This window comes from Entelurus aequoreus, linkage group LG26 (assembly GCF_033978785.1).
Source record: "Entelurus aequoreus isolate RoL-2023_Sb linkage group LG26, RoL_Eaeq_v1.1, whole genome shotgun sequence".
NCBI classification, from domain to species: Eukaryota; Metazoa; Chordata; class Actinopteri; order Syngnathiformes; family Syngnathidae; genus Entelurus; species Entelurus aequoreus.
In genome coordinates, this window is record NC_084756.1 from 5006438 (window position 1) to 5026751 (window position 20314).

At 38.8% G+C, this 20314-nt stretch overlaps 1 protein-coding gene across 2 annotated transcripts in view; it reads right to left on the reverse strand.

Moving 5' to 3' along the window:
• Positions 1-16106: 16106 nt before the first annotated feature.
• Positions 16107-20314, reverse strand: part of LOC133643628 (metabotropic glutamate receptor 4-like) — a 487563-nt gene continuing 483355 nt past the window's right edge. For both annotated transcript variants that reach the window (XM_062038295.1, XM_062038294.1), the window contains one exon: positions 16107-17866. In XM_062038295.1, coding sequence (XP_061894279.1) covers positions 17817-17866 — 50 coding nt within the window. In that variant the 3' untranslated portion in view covers positions 16107-17816. The remainder of the gene's footprint in view (positions 17867-20314) is intronic.

The following is a 20314-nucleotide window of genomic DNA, read 5'->3' on the forward strand; positions in this document are numbered from 1 at the left end:
AGCATCTTACCAGTTTGTATACGAGCATCTTACCAGTGTGTATACGAGCATCTTACCAGTGTGTATGCGAGCATCTTACCAGTGTGTATGCGAGCATCTTACCAGTGTGTATGCGAGCATCTTACCAGTTTGTATTCGAGCATCTTACCAGTGTGTATACGAGCATCTTACCAGTGTGTATGCGAGCATCTTACCAGTGTGTATGCGAGCATCTCACCAGTTTTTATGCGAGCATCTTACCAGTTTGTATATGAGCATCTTACCAGTGTGTATACGAGCATCTTACCAGTGTGTATGCAAGCATCTTACCAGTGTGTATACGAACATCTTACCAGTGTGTATGCGAGCATCTTACCAGTGTGTATGCGAGCATCTTACCAGTGTGTATACGAACATCTTACCAGTGTGTATGGATTTTTGTATGTATTTTACCTTTAGGGGTCCCGGGGACCATAAAGGGTCTCAGTCATTAAAATGTTAAAAATAAGTCAGATTATTATTATTTTTTTAATTATTTAACACTTACAGTAAATCTTTATATCAGTACTCAGCATCAAGGGTTGGAATTGGGGGTTAAATCACCAAAATGATTCCCGGGCGCGGCACCGCTGCTGCCCACTGCTCCCCTCACCTCCCAGGGGGTGATCAAGGGGATGGGTCAAATGCAGAGGACAAATGTCACCACACCTAGTGTGTGTGTGACCATCATTGGTACTTTAACTTTAACTTAACTTCAAGTTGATATGAAGTAATACAAATTAAAAAAAATGTATTATGGCTTTTCCGTCAAAAACAACTTAGTTTTTTTTATAGTAAAACTGAAATATGCAGTATTTAGTAATTAGAGCCCTAAAAGATCAATAATGCAGGACACCATTGATTTTAATTATTTCATATTTTTGAGTAATCACAGTGAAAAGATCAATAAAAAATCACTAAATATATTTGGGATCCAAAAGGTGCCCCACTCATAAAGTGATACATTTTTATTAGGTTTTTATTTTACTTTCAACACTTAAGTTACGAGATCAGCTTCAGATATATCTGTCCATTTTATGCTGGAACTATTATTTTGTTTGTTTTATGTGCTTTTGTCAAAGAAAACTTTGATGTCTTTATATGGCTACTACACAATATATGCAATATTTACCACATAAAACATTTTAAAGTGAAATATTTGAAGTAATTGGAGCCCTGAAAATAATTCATTATAACATGGATTTTTTGGTCATTATTTTTTTTGGAGCAATGGCAAAAAAAGAAAAATAAAGAAAGACAAAAGAAGAAAAAAAACAGCCTACATGGCAGCTTTTGTGTCAACATTGCAACTTTTTACACTTTTTTTAATGTTCTTTTTTATTTTTACAATAGTATTTCCAAATTGTGTGGCGGGCCGGTAAACAATTAGCTGCGGGCCGCAAATGGCCCCCGGGCCGCACTTTGGACACCCACTGAGATGAGGGGTCCCCAAACTACGTCCAAAAACCGGCCTGTCATCTGCAGTCTTCTTCAGAAGAGAAACCTGACCACTGTGATGTGTTGCCTATCAGCTCTTCCTACAGGCCTGGACAACCAGGCAGACTACTTGACGGTCAATGGGGGAGGAGCTAATAGGCAACACGTCACAGTGGTCAGGTGCAGGGCCGGCCCGTGGCATAGGCCGTATAGGCAAATGCTAAGGGCGCCGTCCATCAGGGGGCGCCACGCCAGTGCCACAAATGTTGGAGAAAAAAAAAAAAAAAAAAAAAAGTTGGTACTATTATTTATAAATACAAAAAATAATCCCACGTTAATTAAAATGCAAAGTAAAGCCTATTTAATAGAAATATTATTTGTTACAACATTACGCCCCCCCTCCCCCCGCACGGTGCGCCCCCTCCCTTCCCGTATCATGACTGTTTATGGACGTCACCGCATCAAAAAATCAACACAAGATGTCAAAACGGCCAAAACTGTCAGGTGCCCAGGGAAGAAAAAAACAGAAAAGAAGAGGAGGAGAAACGAGAAAAAGACAGAGGTAGCAGGTAGGTAACGTTAGCCTACATGAAATGATTTGTCTGTTACAGAATGTGATAGTAACCTGGCTTTTTAGCATTAAGCTAATGTTACATGATTCGGCAATTGCTCATCAATAAATAGCTAGTTCTCTTTTAACGTCGGGTTAATATTGTGGAGGGGGCTACATTGTTATGGAAAATAATAATGTAACGTTAGGTAATTACAGTACTCCCACCTTACATTCCTCAGGGACATTTGTATTAGATCTTTTAAGCAGGTGTTTTTTGTTTACATTGTTATTGCCTTCTGGTTAGCTAATGTTTGCCCTGCAGGTAATAGTCACTTTTCCACCCCTTTATATATTAGGTATAGTTGTAAGCCTAGTTGTTAAAGTGCACATCATTAATGTTAATTAAGCAATATCACATGAGAGGGAATGCTGTTTTTTTAATTTGAGCACTGCTGTGATTCGGTTAAAGATAATCATAACATAACATTCCCATATAATATGTTAATTTGCTTTCTTTAAGTAAAAAAAAAAAGGTCAAAGACAAAGCTATTCGGTTTCTTGTGAGTATATACACTTCACTGCCGATGTGGGGGGGGCGCCACCTAAAATCTTGCCTAGGGCGCCAGATTGGTTAGGGCCAGGCCTGCTGTTTGGTACTTACAATATACTGTTTAGTACTTATAATATACTGTTTAGTACTTACAATATACTGTTTGGTACTTACAATATACTGTTTAGTACTTATAATATACTGTTTAGTACTTATAATATACTGTTTAGTACTTACAATATACTGTTTAGTACTTACAATACACAATTTAGTACTTACAATATACTGTTTAGTACTTACAATACACGGTTTAGTACTTACAATATACTGTTTAGTACTTACAATATACTGTTTGGTACTTACAATATACTGTTTAGTACTTACAATACACGGTTCAGTACTTACAATATACTGTTTAGTACTTACAATATACTGTTTAGTACTTACAATATACTGTTTAGTACTTACAATATACTGTTTAGTACTTACAATATACTGTTTAGTACTTACAATACACAGTTTAATACTTACAATATACTGTTTAGTACTTACAATACACGGTTTAGTACTTACAATGTACTGTTTAGTACTTACAATACACGGTTTAGTACTTACAATATACTGTTTAGTACTTACAATACACGGTTTAGTACTTACAATATACTGTTTAGTACTTACAATATACTGTTTAGTACTTACAATATACTGTTTAGTACTTATAATATACTGTTTAGTACTTACAATATACTGTTTAGTACTTACAATATACTGTATAGTACTTATAATATACTGTTTAGTACTTACAATATACTGTTTAGTACTTACAATATACTGTTTAGTACTTACAATATACTGTTTAGTACTTACAATATACTGTTTAGTACTTACAATATACTGTTTAGTACTTATAATATACTGTTTAGTACTTACAATATACTGTTTAGTACTTACAATATACTGTATAGTACTTATAATATACTACTATACTATATTTACCTGTTCTTACAAGATAAATGTAATAAAAACGTGAGTATGCTGTCAAACTGCTGTGTCTACTAAAAGTATTACATATTCCATCCATCCATTTTCTACCGCTTGTCCCGTTGGGGGTCTTATTCATAAATACAATGTTATGTCATGCAAACCAAATAGTTTTTCATTTTATTATCCATCCATCCATTTCCTACCGCTTGTCCCTCTCAGGGACATTATAAAAAATATTACATCAAAGAAAAAAACAATATGTAATGTGTAATATGATGCTTTTGTTTTATACTTTTAACTGTTATTTCTTATGTTTCTTGCTTTTTGTCAGTGTTTTTTTTAAATATATTGTTAAATGATTGAAAATTATGACGAAAATAATTTGTAAATCATTTGAAAATGTTTAATACCAAATATCTTTGTTATGGAAATAGCTTTAAAGAACATTGCACCATTCTAGTCATGGCCTTTTGTTTTCCTCCAAACAGTGAAGTACATATCATGTTGCTAAGTTTGCAGCACACGACTACTTAGCAACATGAAGTACATATCATGTTGCTAAGTTTGCAGCACACGACTACTTAGCAACATGAAGTACATATCATGTTGCTAAGTTTGCAGCACACGACTACTTAGCAACATGAAGTACATATCATGTTGCTAAGTTTGCAGCACACTACTACTTAGCAACATGAAGTACATATCATGTTGCTAAGTTTGCAGCACACGACTACTTAGCAACATGAAGTACATATCATGTTGCTAAGTTTGCAGCACACGACTACTTAGCAACATGAAGTACATATCATGTTGCTAAGTTTGCAGCACACTACTACTTAGCAACATGAAGTACATATCATGTTGCTAAGTTTGCAGCACACTACTACTTAGCAACATGAAGTACATATCATGTTGCTAAGTTTGCAGCACACTACTACTTAGCAACATGAAGTACATATCATGTTGCTAAGTTTGCAGCACACTACTACTTAGCAACATGAAGTACATATCATGTTGCTAAGTTTGCAGCACACTACTACTTAGCAACATGAAGTACATATCATGTTGCTAAGTTTGCAGCACACTACTACTTAGCAACATGAAGTACATATCATGTTGCTAAGTTTGCAGCACACTACTACTTAGCAACATGAAGTACATATCATGTTGCTAAGTTTGCAGCACACTACTACTTAGCAACATGAAGTACATATCATGTTGCTAAGTTTGCAGCACACTACTACTTAGCAACATGAAGTACATATCATGTTGCTAAGTTTGCAGCACACTACTACTTAGCAACATGAAGTACATATCATGTTGCTAAGTTTGCAGCACACTACTACTTAGCAACATGAAGTACATATCATGTTGCTAAGTTTGCAGCACACGACTACTTAGCAACATGAAGTACATATCATGTTGCTAAGTTTGCAGCACACGACTCCATTGATAGCAGACAACACAATCTGTCCACGCATGCGTGTAGACTACGTCACTTCCGGAACTTGAACATTTTACGACGGAGTCTGCTTTTTGCTAACTGTAGGTGCTGCACTGCCCTTCTGCTTAGTCTTAACTTTCAACCAAAACCATCAAGTTCCGTCTTCTAGCCATCCGTTGTATTATTAACTTACAATAACATTCTTTTTGTGTCGTTTCACTTCCACAAATTCCTCAGTAAACTCACCAAAACGATGACCATGACTTCTGTTTTGTTTGATCGGCCGTTTTACTGCCGTGTCACAAAACAATTAAGGTATGTAAATAAACATTTACAGAATATTTCTGTGTAAATAACTCATTTCTTAACGTATATATCTGCCACTTATACAATGGAACTTTTTTTTTGTGTGGGTGCGGCTTATACATTGTTGCGCAAAAGTGCGAAAATGCGAAACATACGGTTATATAATGCCAAGCATAAGCAAACTGTACCACAGGAGGGGAGGACACGCTCATATGCACCATCAATTACGGACTATAAACTGGTACTCCACGACCATGACTTCTGTTTTGTTTGATCTTCCGTTTTACTGCCCCATCACAAAACAATTAAGGTATGTAAATAAACATGTACAAATATTTATTTGTAAATAAATAATTTCACAACACATATATATATATGTATATATATATATATATATATATATATATTATATTATTTAATGGTAATATATATATATATATATATATATATATATATATATATATATATATATATATATATATATATATATATATATATATATATATATATATATATATATATATATATATATATATATGTCTTAATTAGATTATCTAAAAAAAATAGTGCTCGATACCGTGGTAGAGCGTAATATGTATGTGTGGGAAAAAATCACAAGACTATTTCATCTCTACAGGCCTGTTTCATGAGGGTTTCCTCAATCTCCTGATGATTGAGGAAACCCTCATGAAACAGGCCTGTAGAGATGAAATAGTCTTGTGATTTTTTCCCACACATACATACATATATATATATATATATATATATATATATATATATATATATATATATATATATATATATATATATATATATATTACCATTAAATAATATAATATATATATATATATATATATATATATATTACCATTAAATATTATATATATATATATATATATATATATATATATATATATATATATATATATATATATATATATATATATATATATATATATATATATATATATATATTTATATATATATATATATATATATTTATATATATATATATATATATATATATATATATATATATATATATATATATATATATATATATATATATATATATATATATATATATTTATATACATATATATATATATATATATATATATGTATATATATATATATATATATATATATATATATATATATATATATATATATATATATATATATATATATATATATATATATATATATATATATAATTTAATGGTCACAAAACGTGGTGCGGCTTATAGTCTGGTGCAGCTGATACATGGATTTAATTTTTTATTTTCTTCTACTAGAATTTAGTGGGTGTGGCTTATACGGTATATTGGTGCGAAAATATGGTAATATAATGCCAAATATAAGCAAACTGTATGGCAGAAGGGGAGGAATAAAGATGCAGAGTGCTACTCTGATGGTAGCAGAATGCATTTAACATGCCTCACAATGCAAAAAAGTGTCACGTCTTATAGCGACGCGTAAATGATAGACTCTGACAACCCTGCAGACGCCGAGGCTTCGGATTGAAGTGCACACTAACTATTCATTTTGTATAATTTCATGTTTTCTCCAGCCATTTGTTCATTGTCTGCTTGCCGCTATTACCAGAGTGGTGCTGGCAACATAATGTTACCAGCTTTGTTATTTTCCTTCCAAGCTGTTTGTAATCTATATCATTTCTCCACCACATAGTCCCAATACAAAGAATCACTGGAGTAAAGTGGAACCTGCAAAGTCAAAGGTGACAACGTAGAAGAAAACTGTGATAATAGCCATAAAACCCTCCATGTAATGTATAATGTGGTACTACATGTCAATTAAGGGCACACATGCTAATGTACACTACACTCCTATAGCTCGGGAGCAGACCTATCATTATATCCGTGCGGTGATTCCACCATGTGTACCATCAGTCATTCGACAAATCCCAGATTGTACGCTACCGTAAATTCCGGACCATAAACAGCTACTAATTCACAGATTTTTCTTCGCTGACGGCCATAATGCGAATAGTTAAACAAATCCAGCAAATACACTGTAAAGGTGAGTTATTGTTTGTGCGAGGGTGCTATCTTTTTGCTCAACAAAAAGATAGCATCAATTGTCGCTCCTTCTTCTAAGTCGTCCATAGCGTTTTTACTCGAAAGGATTCTTCATTTATTCCTCCGAGCTGTGACGACCTGTCATGTTTCCTTTGTTTTGTGTTTATTTTTTGGTCACCGCTCTTATTTTAGTTCCACTTCCTGTTTTCCTGCCTGATTTGCAGCCTGGCACACCTGGTTGCAGTTGCCAATCAAGTTACTATTTATGCCTGCCCCGCCCTCCAGTCAGGGCTCGATTATTTATTCATGTTACCATGCTAGCTGCATCCAGTGTTCCTACTATAAATAATGACTTGTCTTACCTGCACGTTGTCCTCCTGTCTCCTGCGTCTTGGGGTCACAACTACTGCAGCCATGCAAGTTCGTAACACAAGCAACATTTTTAAGTTTTACAATATAACTACAACAATTGTCCTTACTAAACCATCCCATGTGTAAGAGGTGCACAAAAAGTGGGTTTTTGTTGTAGATTGCAGTGCAGGGGCAATTATTTAATGGTCACAAAAGGTGGTGCAGATTATAGTTGGTGGCCGGGTGTTTAAAACATACCAAAACCATGAATAAACAACTCATTTGCAACTTTTAAGGACTCCAAAAAATATAAAATAATAATAACATGGTGGACTTTGGATGGACAAATGGTCCTAAAAGAATGTCTTGTGGTCTGAGGTGTGTTAGGACTAGGGTTGGGTATCGTTTGAATTCGAACAATTCCGATTCCGATTCTTTGTTTCGATTCCGATTCCTGACGAGTCACGATTCCGATTCTTTTAAGAGGCAGGGTCAAAAAAAAGTTTAGGATATTTTAAATGAGCTAGCTAACCTACAGTCTTTCTGAATGAAATAGTTTGACATTCCCCATCAATTTTAATTCTATTAACTTTTTATGAACTTTACTATAAATTCCTCACAGGGCTGTTTTCAACTAGAATATAAATATCAAATCTATGAACTTTAATATAAATATTATAAATTATGAATGCATTTTCCCAGGGGTACACTTTCCTCAAGAGAGCTTTATTTTTGAATACCTCATGAAAACACATTTACACATAAGTAGGGATGTCCGATAATGGCTTTTTGCCGATATCCGATATTCCGATATTGTCCAACTCTTTAATTACCGATACCGATATCAACCGATACCGATATCAACCGATATATGCAGTCGTGGAATTAACACATTATTATGCCTAATTTGGACAACCAGGTATGGTGAAGATAAGGTACTTTTTAAAAAATAAAAAAAAATTAGATAACTAAATTAAAAACATTTTATTGAATAAAAAAGAAAGTAAAACAATATAAAAACAGTTACATAGAAACTAGTAATTAATGAAAATGAGTAAAATTAACTGTTAAAGGTTAGTACTATTAGTGGACCAGCAGCACGCACAATCATGTGTGCTTACAGACTGTATCCCTTGCAGACTGTATTGATATATATTGATATATAATGTAGGAACCAGAATATTGATAACAGAAAGAAATGGGGGGAGGGAGGTTTTTTGGGTTGGTGCACTAATTGTAAGTGTATCTTGTGTTTTTTATGTTGATTTAATAAAAATAAAAAAAATAAATAAAAATAAAAAAACGATACAGATAATAAAAAAAACGATACCGATAATTTCCGATATTACATTTTAACGCATTTATCGGCCGATAATATCGGCAGGCCGATATTATCGGACATCCCTACACATAAGTGTATGATGCTGCAGGGAACCTCATGAAAACACCTTTACACATAAGTGTATGATGCTGCACGAAACCTCATGAAAAAACATTTACACATAAGTGTATGATGCTGCAGGAAACCTCATGAAAACACATTTACACATAAGTGTATGATGCTGCAGGAAACCTCATGAAAACACATTTACACATAAGTGTATGATGCTGCAGGAAACCTCATGTAAACACATTCACACACACAAGTGTATGATGCTGCAGGTACTTAAACATGTTACTGTGCTCCCACTGATGGGCTAACCTGGTACAGAAAAGCAAATAAACAATAAGAAACAACTTGCAAAACCCAATCCAGATTAGCAGCAGGTACAGTATAAAATCAGAGACAGTTCTTGTTTAGGAAAATGACCATATCCGCCTTCTCAGGCAGGATGCGTGAGCGTTCTGGACAGATAGTGTCTCCTGCTGTGGAAAATACACGTTCGCTGGGTGTGGAAGAAGCTTGAACGCATAAATAGGAGAAAGCGAGATCTGACAGCAAAGGATAAGTATTTTGTTGGTTCCACCACCATGCAGCAGGGTCGTCAGACATAAGTATCGGTGGAACGTCCTGGTACATCTGCAGCTCTCTCTCCACTCGTTTCTTGATGGACATGGAGCTCTGTTATTTTGCGGTTATTTCATTTTTTTTTGTAAAGTAAAGCCACACTTTCGACCGCCGACGCCCGCTATCCATGCTTGAGCTTGAGTGACTCGCTCGGCTATGCTAACACTTCCGGGGGTGGGCGCTTCTTCATTGGTGTTCAGCGGCTTCTTCTTCCGGTCGGCGGACATTTTTTTTTCCGGTCGGCGGACTGGGTATCGAAACTAGGAATCGAAATTTAAACTTTTGAACGATTCCGGGAGAATCGGAAAGTTAGTCCCGGTTCCAATCGATACTCGATACTCGATACTCGATACTCGATACCCAACCCTAGTTAGGACTGAATTGGTCCTGATAGTTGGTTCTCTAACTGGTCCGTGGGAAACGCAGACACCTCCTGAGTCATGAACCTGTGACCTGTGACGTGTTACAAATGGAATCCAAATAAGAAGCTAAAAAAACCGTTGCTAATTTGTTGAAAAATACAGAGACCAAGTTCTAGCTGTCTCCATGATTTCACCACCATTCCTTCGTCTTGTATTGATGCCTCTATATTGCCTGGTTTTTACGGTCGTTGCGACTTATGTATGGCTGTGATAAGACATAACCGTGTGTGTGTGTGTGTGTGTGTGTGTGTGTGTGTGTGTGTGTGTGTGTGTGTGTGTGTGTGTGTGTGTGTGTGTGTGTGTGTGTGTGTGTGAGTGTCGCACATCCCGCACATACAGATCAAAACTATTCAAAGCTTCTATGTGAGTAGTCTCTTCAGATTAAGGAAATGTACCAGCCTTGAGCCAATTCCTTGGATTCACCCTGCCTAGGTCGGCTATGGTTCTGATGTGGCGACCAAACTTGACGATCGAGAAGAAGTACAGGTTCAAGTCGTAACAAGTCCAGTAGTGAAGGAGGCCTCCTGCCTGAGCATACCGGTTAGAGCTACACCTACGCAATCTCTGTAGATCCGTGTCCAATTTCCAAGGGAGTCCCACGAGGGTCAGTGGTGGGTTTTGGCCCGTTAGAAGCACACAGCGGCACAGCGAGCTCTGGTCCAGCTGTTTGACGATTCGCCTGCGAGGTCGACGGTTGAATCAGACTGGAATGGAATAGTTCTTGAAGTTAATTTGAAGGACATGAGGAAGTGGAAAGAAAACGGGAGCTCTCTTTGATCACATGGTCATTCATCAGCGAGTATATCACACAAGACCTTGGCAGCAAAACGTCAACATTCACACGGTAAACAGTACGTCATGAGTTCTGCACCAGCATCTTCAAATTCGAAAAGAACCACAACTTCAGTGCCAGATTGAAGACCATCGCTTGGGAGTTCAAACAAGGCTGAATAAGCCGATTCGTGTCTGGAAGACGTGTGGATGTGGAGGTCACTCCACCCCTACTTGCTTCTACAGTCTGGCTGGTTTCTACAGCTATGTGGTGAAGTTGGAAAGTTCGAGCTTGATGTCCAAATCCATGAGGGACACTTTGGGCCCGTCTTTGTAAAGACCTCCACCTGTACGTTAGTCTTGGCACAGTTGACCAAACAGCCGCAACTTTGGCAATCGGCTGTCAGACATTCTGATGACCATGCTCAAATGACGTGAGATTTCCGGGGAACGGTATAGACACTGAAAATGCCGACCCATTTCAGGACCCTCATGTGTGGGATTTTCTCCTGCCACCTAATATGAAGAAGTTTGCAGTTCATAACTGGTCTATTGCAAGGCTTTCGAATGATTACGTAACCCGTAGCTCGGGCCTCGATCAGGCATGAGATTTGAACTTAATGAAAAAGACTGAAAATAAGCCGGGTATCTGGGGGCCACAGGTCTCCAGCCAGGTCCAGGGCGGTACCTTGCTGGGGGGACAAAGGAAACAAAGGGGACAACCCCCACTGAAGCTTGTGTTTTTTCAGCAATTGAACATGCAAAAATTAGCAAACAAATGCACCATTAGCACCATTAAAAGATGTTTTCGTGTTTAAAGAATTGAAAAATGATCAACAAAACTAGGCTACTGTAGCAAACAAATAAATCAAAGTTGACTTATATAGCCCTAAATCACAAGTGTCTCAAAGGGCTGCACAAGCCACAACGAAATCCTCAGGGCAAGGAAAAACTCAACCACTATGGACTAGACTCTGACATTATTAACTAGGTCCACTCGACATCCATTGCACCGGTCGCCCAAGGGGTGGATCCCCACATCTGCGGTCCCCTCCAAGGGTTCTCATTGTATCTCATTGAGTTTTTTCTTGCCCTGACATGGGATCTGAGCCCAGGATGTCGTGGTGGCTTGCGCAGCCCTTTGAGACACTGGTGATTAAGGGCTATATATATAAACTTTGATTGATTGATTGATTGATTGATTGATTGATTGATTGATTGATTGATTGAACCCAATGGTAGCAACCAGAAACCTCGGAGGAGATTGCAGTTGTAGGGACAACAAACCCCCACCACACCCCCCACTCGGGCAACCGGTGCAATGGATGACGGGTGGATCTAGTTAATAGTGTAAGAGTCCAGTCCATAGTGTATCTAACATAATAGTGTAAGAGTCCAGTCCATAGTGGATCTAGAATAATAGTGTGAGAGTCCAGTCCATAGTGGATCTAACATAATAGTATAAAAATCCAGTCCAAAGTGGATATATCATAATAGTGTGAGAGTCCAGTCCATAGTGGATCTAACATAATCGTGTGAGAGTCCAGTCCATAGTGGATCTAACATAATAGTGTAAGAGTCCAGTCCATAGTGGATCTAGAATAATAGTGTGAGAGTCCAGTCCATAGTGGATCTAACATAATAGTGTAAAAATCCAGTCCAAAGTGGATATATCATCATAGTGTGAGAGTCCAGTCCATAGTGGATCTAACATAATAGTGTGAGAGTCCAGTCCATGGTGGATCTAACATAATATTGTGAGAGTCCAGTCCATAGTGGATCTAACATAATAGTGTGAGAGTCCAGTCCATAGTGGATCTAACATAATATTGTGAGAGTCCAGTCCATAGTGGATCTAGTTTAATAGTGTGAGAGTCCAGTCCATAGTGGATCTAACATAATAGTGTGAGAGTCCAGTCCATAGTGGATCTAACATAATAGTGTGAGAGTCCAGTCCATAGTGGATCTAACATAATAGTGTGAGAGTCCAGTCCATAGTGGATCTAGTTTAATAGTGTGAGAGTCCAGTCCATAGTGGATCTAACATAATAGTGTGAGAGTCCAGTCCATAGTAGATCTAACATAATATTGTGAGAGTCCAGTCCATAGTGGATCTAGTTTAATAGTGTGAGAGTCCAGTCCACAGTGGATCTAACATAATAGTGTGAGAGTCCAGTCCATAGTAGATCTAACATAATATTGTGAGAGTCCAGTCCATAGTGGATCTAGTTTAATAGTGTGAGAGTCCAGTCCATAGTGGCTCTAACATAATAGTGTGAGAGTCCAGTCCATAGTGGATCTAACATAATAGTGTGAGAGTCCAGTCCATAGTGGATCTAGTTTAATAGTGTGAGAGTCCAGTCCATCGTGGATCTAACATAATATTGTCAGAGTCCAGTCCATAGTGGATCTAACATAATAGTGTGAGAGTCCAGTCCATGGTGGACCTAACATAATATTGTGAGAGTCCAGTCCATAGTGGATCTAACATAATAGTGTGAGAGTCCAGTCCATAGTGGATCTAACATAATATTGTGAGAGTCCAGTCCATAGTGGATCTACTTTAATAGTGTGAGAGTCCAGTCCATAGTGGATCTAGTTTAATAGTGTGAGAGTCCAGTCCATAGTGGATCTAACATAACAGTGTGAGAGTCCAGTCCATAGTGGATCTAACATAATAGTGTGAGAGTCCAGTCCATAGTGGATCTAACATAAAAGTGTGAGAGTCCAGTCCATAGTGGATCTAGTTTAATAGTGTGAGAGTCCAGTCCATAGTGGATCTAACATAATAGTGTGAGAGTCCAGTCCATAGTGGATCCAACATAATATTGTGAGAGTCCAGTCCATAGTGGATCTAACATAATAGTGTGAGAGTCCAGTCCATAGTGGATCTAACATAATAGTGTGAAAGTCCAGTCCATAGTGGATCTAACATAATAGTGAGAGTCCAGTCCATAGTGGATCTAGTTCAAAAGTGTGAGAGTCCAGTCCATAGTGGATCTAACATAATAGTGTGAGAGTCCAGTCCATAGTGGATCTAACATAATATTGTGAGAGTCCAGTCCATAGTGGATCTACTTTAATAGTGTGAGAGTCCAGTCCATAGTGGATCTAGTTTAATAGTGTGAGAGTCCAGTCCATAGTGGATCTAACATAACAGTGTGAGAGTCCAGTCCATAGTGGATCTAACATAATAGTGTGAGAGTCCAGTCCATAGTGGATCTAACATAAAAGTGTGAGAGTCCAGTCCATAGTGGATCTAGTTTAATAGTGTGAGAGTCCAGTCCATAGTGGATCTAACATAATAGTGTGAGAGTCCAGTCCATAGTGGATCCAACATAATATTGTGAGAGTCCAGTCCATAGTGGATCTAACATAATAGTGTGAGAGTCCAGTCCATAGTGGATCTAACATAATAGTGTGAAAGTCCAGTCCATAGTGGATCTAACATAATAGTGAGAGTCCAGTCCATAGTGGATCTAGTTCAAAAGTGTGAGAGTCCAGTCCATAGTGGATCTAACATAATAGTGTGAGAGTCCAGTCCATAGTGGATCTTACATAATAGTGTGAGAGCCCAGTCCATAGTGGATCTAGTTCAATAGTGTGAGAGTCCAGTCCACAGTGGATCTAACATAATAGTGTGAGAGTGTAGTCCATAGTGGATCTAGTTTAATAGTGTGAGAGTCCAGTCCATAGTGGGACGAGCAGGGGATCATCTTGAGTGGAGACCAGTCAGCAGCCCTCATCTGTGGTCACCTGATCACCTGAGGCAGGAGAATGTGGCAGAGCAAAAAAGAGACGGCAGATCAACTGATTTAAAAGGGGGTTCTATTTAAAGACACATGAGTTTTGAGACGGGACTTTGAAGGTCTTGGCAGTAAGATCTAGGCAACATTTTGACCAAAGAGCCTTCATTACACGTTATGTGGACCACAAAGTGTTTTAAAAGAGAAAAGGGAAGAACAGTAATTGAGAGTTTGGAAACATTTTAATAGAAATTAAATTTGGTATCAAAAAAATAAACATGCTTCACACACTTCGTAAGATTTTTTTTTGTTTGTTTTCTTTTTACAAAGACGTACATCTGATAAGCCAGGCACTGTTAACGTTGTGTACATGATCTTTTTGGATTATGTGGGACAGAAAGCGGACGTCACCAATCTATTGAATCACACGTAATTTAGCCAGCACACCCGACACTCCCACACAGAAGTCAGCAGCGTTGAACTCACGACACAAAATGACTCCCCGGACACACGTCACGGCTGTGAAGGAACGTGAAGTCAGCAAGTCTTCACCCAGAGAGTTTATATACAAAAGCCAAAAAGCAGTGAAGTTGTCAGGTTGTGTAAATGGTAAATAAAAAGAGAATACAACAAATCCTTTTCAATTTATATTCAATTGAATAGACTGCAAAGACAAGATATTTCATGTTCACACTGAGAAACTTGTTTTTTGCAAATAATCATGAACTTAGAATTTAATGGCAGCAACACAATTGCAAAAAATGCATTTTTTACCAGTGTGTTACATGGCCTTTTCTTTTAACAACACTCAGTAAAGGTTTGGGAACTGAGGAGACACATTTTTGAAGTGGAATTTTTTTCCCATTCTTGCTTGATGTACAGCTTAAGTTGTTCAACAGTCTCCCTTCTCATATTTTAGCCTTCACACATTTTCAATGTCTGGACTACAGGCAGGCCAGTCTAGTACCCCGCACTCTTTTACTATGAAGCCACACTGTTGTAACACCTGGCTTGGCATTGTCTTGCTGAAATAAGCAGGGGCGTCCATGATAACGTTGCTTGGATGGCAACATATGTTGCCCCCAAAAGCTGTATGTACCTTTCAGCATTAATGGTGCCTTCACGGATGTGTAAGTTACCCATGTCTTGGGCACTAATACACCCCCATACCATCACACATGCTGCCTTTTACACTTTCACCCTAGAACAGTCCGGATGGTTCTTTTCCTCTTTGGTCCGGAGGAAACGACGTCCACAGTTTCAAAAAACAATTTGAAATGTGGACTCGTCAGACCACAGAACACTTTTCCACTTTGTATCAGTCCATCTTAGATGAGCCTCAGGCCCAGCGAAGCCGACGGCATTTCTGGGTGTTGTTGATAAACGGTTTTCGCCTTGCATAGGAGAGTTTTAACTTGCACTTACAGATGTAGCGACCAACTGTAGTTACTGACAGTGGGTTTCTGAAGTGTTCCTGAGCCCATGTGGTGATATCCTTTACACACTGATGTCGCTTGTTGATGCAGTACAGCCTGAGGGATGGAAGGTCACGGGCTTAGCTGCTTACGTGCAGTGATTTCTCCAGATTGTCTGAACCCTTTGATGATATTACGGAGCGTAGCTGGGGAAATCCCTAAATTCCTTGCAATACCTGGTTGAGAAAGGTTTTTCTTAAACTGTTCAACAATTTGCTCAGGCATTTGTTGACAAAGTGGTGACCCTCGCCCCATCTTTGTTTGTGAATGACTGAGCATTTCATGGAATCTACTTTTATACCCAATCATGGCACCCACCTGTTCCCAATTTGCCTGTTCACCTGTGGGATGTTCCAAATAAGTCTTTGATGAGCATTCCTCAACTTTATCAGTATTTATTGCCACCTTTCCCAACTTCTTTGTCACGTGTTGCTGGCATCAAATTCTAAAGTTAATGATTATTTGCCAAAAAAAAAAGTTTATCAGTTTGAACGTCAAATATGTTGTCTTTGTAGCATATTCAACTGAATATGGGTTGAAAATGATTTGCAAATCATTGTATTCCGTTTATATTTACATCTAACACAAATTCCCAACTCATATGGAAACAGGGTTTGTACCTTTCAGCATTAATGGTGCCTTCACAGATGTGCCAGCTTTTTTGAAACATGTTGCAGGCATCAAATTCCAAATGAGCTAATATTTGCAAAAAATAAAGTTTTCCAGTTGGAACGTTAAATATCTTGTCCTTGCTGTCTATTCAATTGAATATAAGTTGAACAGGATTATTTACCATTTACACAACGTGACAACTTCACTGCTTTTGGCTTTTGTAAATATATCTTACAAAGCCTTACCATTATCACGCCGGGGAAGGACACGGAGCCTGCCCGAGTAATGATCGCTCTAAGGGATGAGAGATATATAGATATCACCTTCAGGGGGTATGGCTCCCAAGGGCGTATGTCCTCCTAAATCCTCCGGGGTGTGTCCGGGGGGAATGGCTGCTGGCAGGGGACGGGAGGCTCTACATCCAGGCCACGGTGGGGGATGAAGGTAGGTGGGCCCCAACAATGTGGGCTTGATGGCAGTGGCGCCCTCTATGGGGGGGTGGCTGGCAACACGTCACTACATCGTCACCATTCGAAGAAACGCACAAGAGGCCCAAACAGGTTAAATGCATTCCAAATATAGATATTTTTCTTTTTTTGTTTTGTCAACAACAACAACACGTGATCATGCACAAAAATGTAGCATCTGACCGGCAGTCCAGAACCAAACCAAAGCTGGTCGGTCTATCATAGACTGGTTCAAGACACAGGGAGCCATCTTTTTTTGTTTGGATTTATACCCCCTCCCTAAGTCTTTTTGGTGTGGACTTCTCGGGTGTTGGTGATGCAAAAGACGACATGGACAACACCTCCACGTATGTTAGATCTCTGATCCACATGACACATTAAGAAAAAAAACCTCCTCTGTCATGCAGTGTTTTTTTTCCTCCGGAGGACGATTCCTTACAAGCCTTTCTGCGTCCCCTGGAGTGCATCCCCGTGGTTTCTCCTCGCCGCCTTTGGAGAACATTCCCCATCATCCCCACGTTCATTTTTGGCATTTTTGTTTTTGTTTTTTTGTTTTGTGTAACACTCCTGAAGTGGATCAGGCAGAAATCCTGAAGTAAAGAGAATATAAGGTGGAGCTGAAGGTGTCCGCTAGATGGTGTGGTTGCTGTAGCTGATGTACGTCTGCTTGGTGGAGAAACCTGCAACACAGCAAAGAGACAAGAAGTGAGGGGTCAAACTTTTTGCTACATTGGGTTAAAAGAATTTGGCTATCCATTCCTCCTAAATATTCTAAAGTCAACTGTCGGCTTTATTATAAGAAAAGTGAAGAGTTTGGGGAACAACAGCAACTCAGCCACCAAGTGGTAAACTGACAGAGAGCAGATGCTGAAGCGCATAGTGCAAAGACATTCTGCACAGTCAGTTCCAAACTTCATGTGACCTTCCAATTAGCCCACGTACAGTACGCAGAGAGCTTCATGGGACGGGGTTTCCACGGCCGAGCAGCTGCGTCTAAGCCATACATCACCAAGTCCAATGCAAAGCATGGGATGCAGTGGTGTAAAGGACATCGCCACTGGACTCTAGAGCAGTGGAGACGCCTTCTCTGGAGTGATGAATCACACATTTCCATCTGGCAATCTGATGGACCAGTCTGGGTTTGGAGGTTGCCAGGAGAACAGTACATTTCGGACCGCATTGTGCAGAGTGTGAAATTTGGTAGAGGAGGAATTATGGTGTGGGGTTGTTTTGGCCCTTTAGTTCCAGTGAAGGCAACTTTAAATACTCCAGGATACCAAAACATTTTGGACAATTCCATGCTCCCAACCTTGTGGGAACAGTTTGGAGTGGGCCCCTTCCTCTTCCAACGTGACGGTGCACCAGTGCACAAAGCAAGGTCCATAAAGACATGGATGACAGATTCTGGTGTGGATGAACTTGACTGGCCTAAACAGAGTCCTGACCTGAACCCGATAGATCACCTTCGGGATTAATTAGAACGGAGACTGAGAGCCAGGCCTTCTCCACCAACATGAGTGTGACCTCACCAATGCACTTTTGGAGGAATGGTGAAACATTCCTATAAACGCACTCGGCAACCTTGTGGACAGCCTTCCCAGAAGAGTTGAAGGTGTAATAGCTGCAAAAGGTGGACCGACATCATATTGAACACTATGGGTTAGGAATGGGATGGCACTTCATGTTTATAGAGTATATATATATTTACTGTATATATGTATGTATGTATGTATGTATATATACATATACACATATATATATATATATATATATATATATATATATATATATATATATATATATATATATATATATATATATATATATATATATATATACACGTTAGGTCAGGAAAAAGCACAAGTGGCTATATTATCATCCCTACAAGCCTGTTTCGCAGGTTTCTTTGCTTGTCAGGGGATTTTTATATAACAAAATAATGAAATAAATAGTAAATAAATAAATAAATAAATAATAAAAATCCCTGTGAAACAGGCTTGTAGGGATGATATAGCCTCTTTTGTTTTTTCCTGACCTAATGTATATTCTGCTCTACCCCGGTATTGAGCACTGTATAACAGATAAACCACAGAAACCTTGACATATATATATATATATATATATATATATATATATATATATATATATATACACACACGCATTTAAGGAGTACACGACAGATGTGTGAATCATTTCCCTCACTTTTTAGCCTGTCTGGAATAGGAAATGTGCGCCCAAATGAAGGTTTGCGTTACAAATACATGTTCCGTCAAGCCAATCGCCACCATCTTTTTTTTTTTCTTCCTCCCCCATTTGCTGTCCCGCTGGTCTCCCCAGACGAGCTGATTTGCTGAGGTGGAGCAGATAAACCCTGACACATTTGCCAGCACATACACCCCCCCCCCCCCCACCCCCCAGATCCCACATCCCACAGCCCCCGACTAGAAATGTTCTTTTCTATCAAGCCAAATCTCCACCCTGAGTCCTGACAGTGACGAATGGCCGCTTATTCAAATAACCATGCAGCCAACAGCCCCTGAACACAACAATCCCTTGGGGATACATTGCTGCTGGTCATCAGTCATGCATCCATGGGCCTTCCTGACACTTATTTTACCTACAACCCCTGAAGGCATCACCTTTCTTGGTGGCTACAAAACTTATTTTACCAACACCCCCTGAAGGCATCACCTCCTTGGTGGCTACAAAACTTATTGTACCAACACCCCCTGAAGGCATCACCTCCTTGGTGGCTACAAAAATTATTGTACCAACACCCCCTGAAGGCATCACCTCCTTGGTGGCTACAAAATTTATTGTACCAACACCCCCTGAAGGCATCACCTCCTTGGTGGCTACAAAACTTATTGTATCAACACCCCCTGAAGGCGTCACCTCCTTGGTGGCTACACAACGTGTTGTACCAACACCCCCTGAAGGCAACACCTCCTTCGTGGCTACAAAGCGTATTGTACCAACACCCCCTGAAGGCATCACCTCCTTGCTGGCTACAAAACTTATTGTACCAACACCTTCTGAATGCATTACCTCCTTGGTGACTACAAAACATATCGTACCAAAACCTACTGAAGGCATCACCTCCTTGGTGGTTTCAACACTTATTGTAC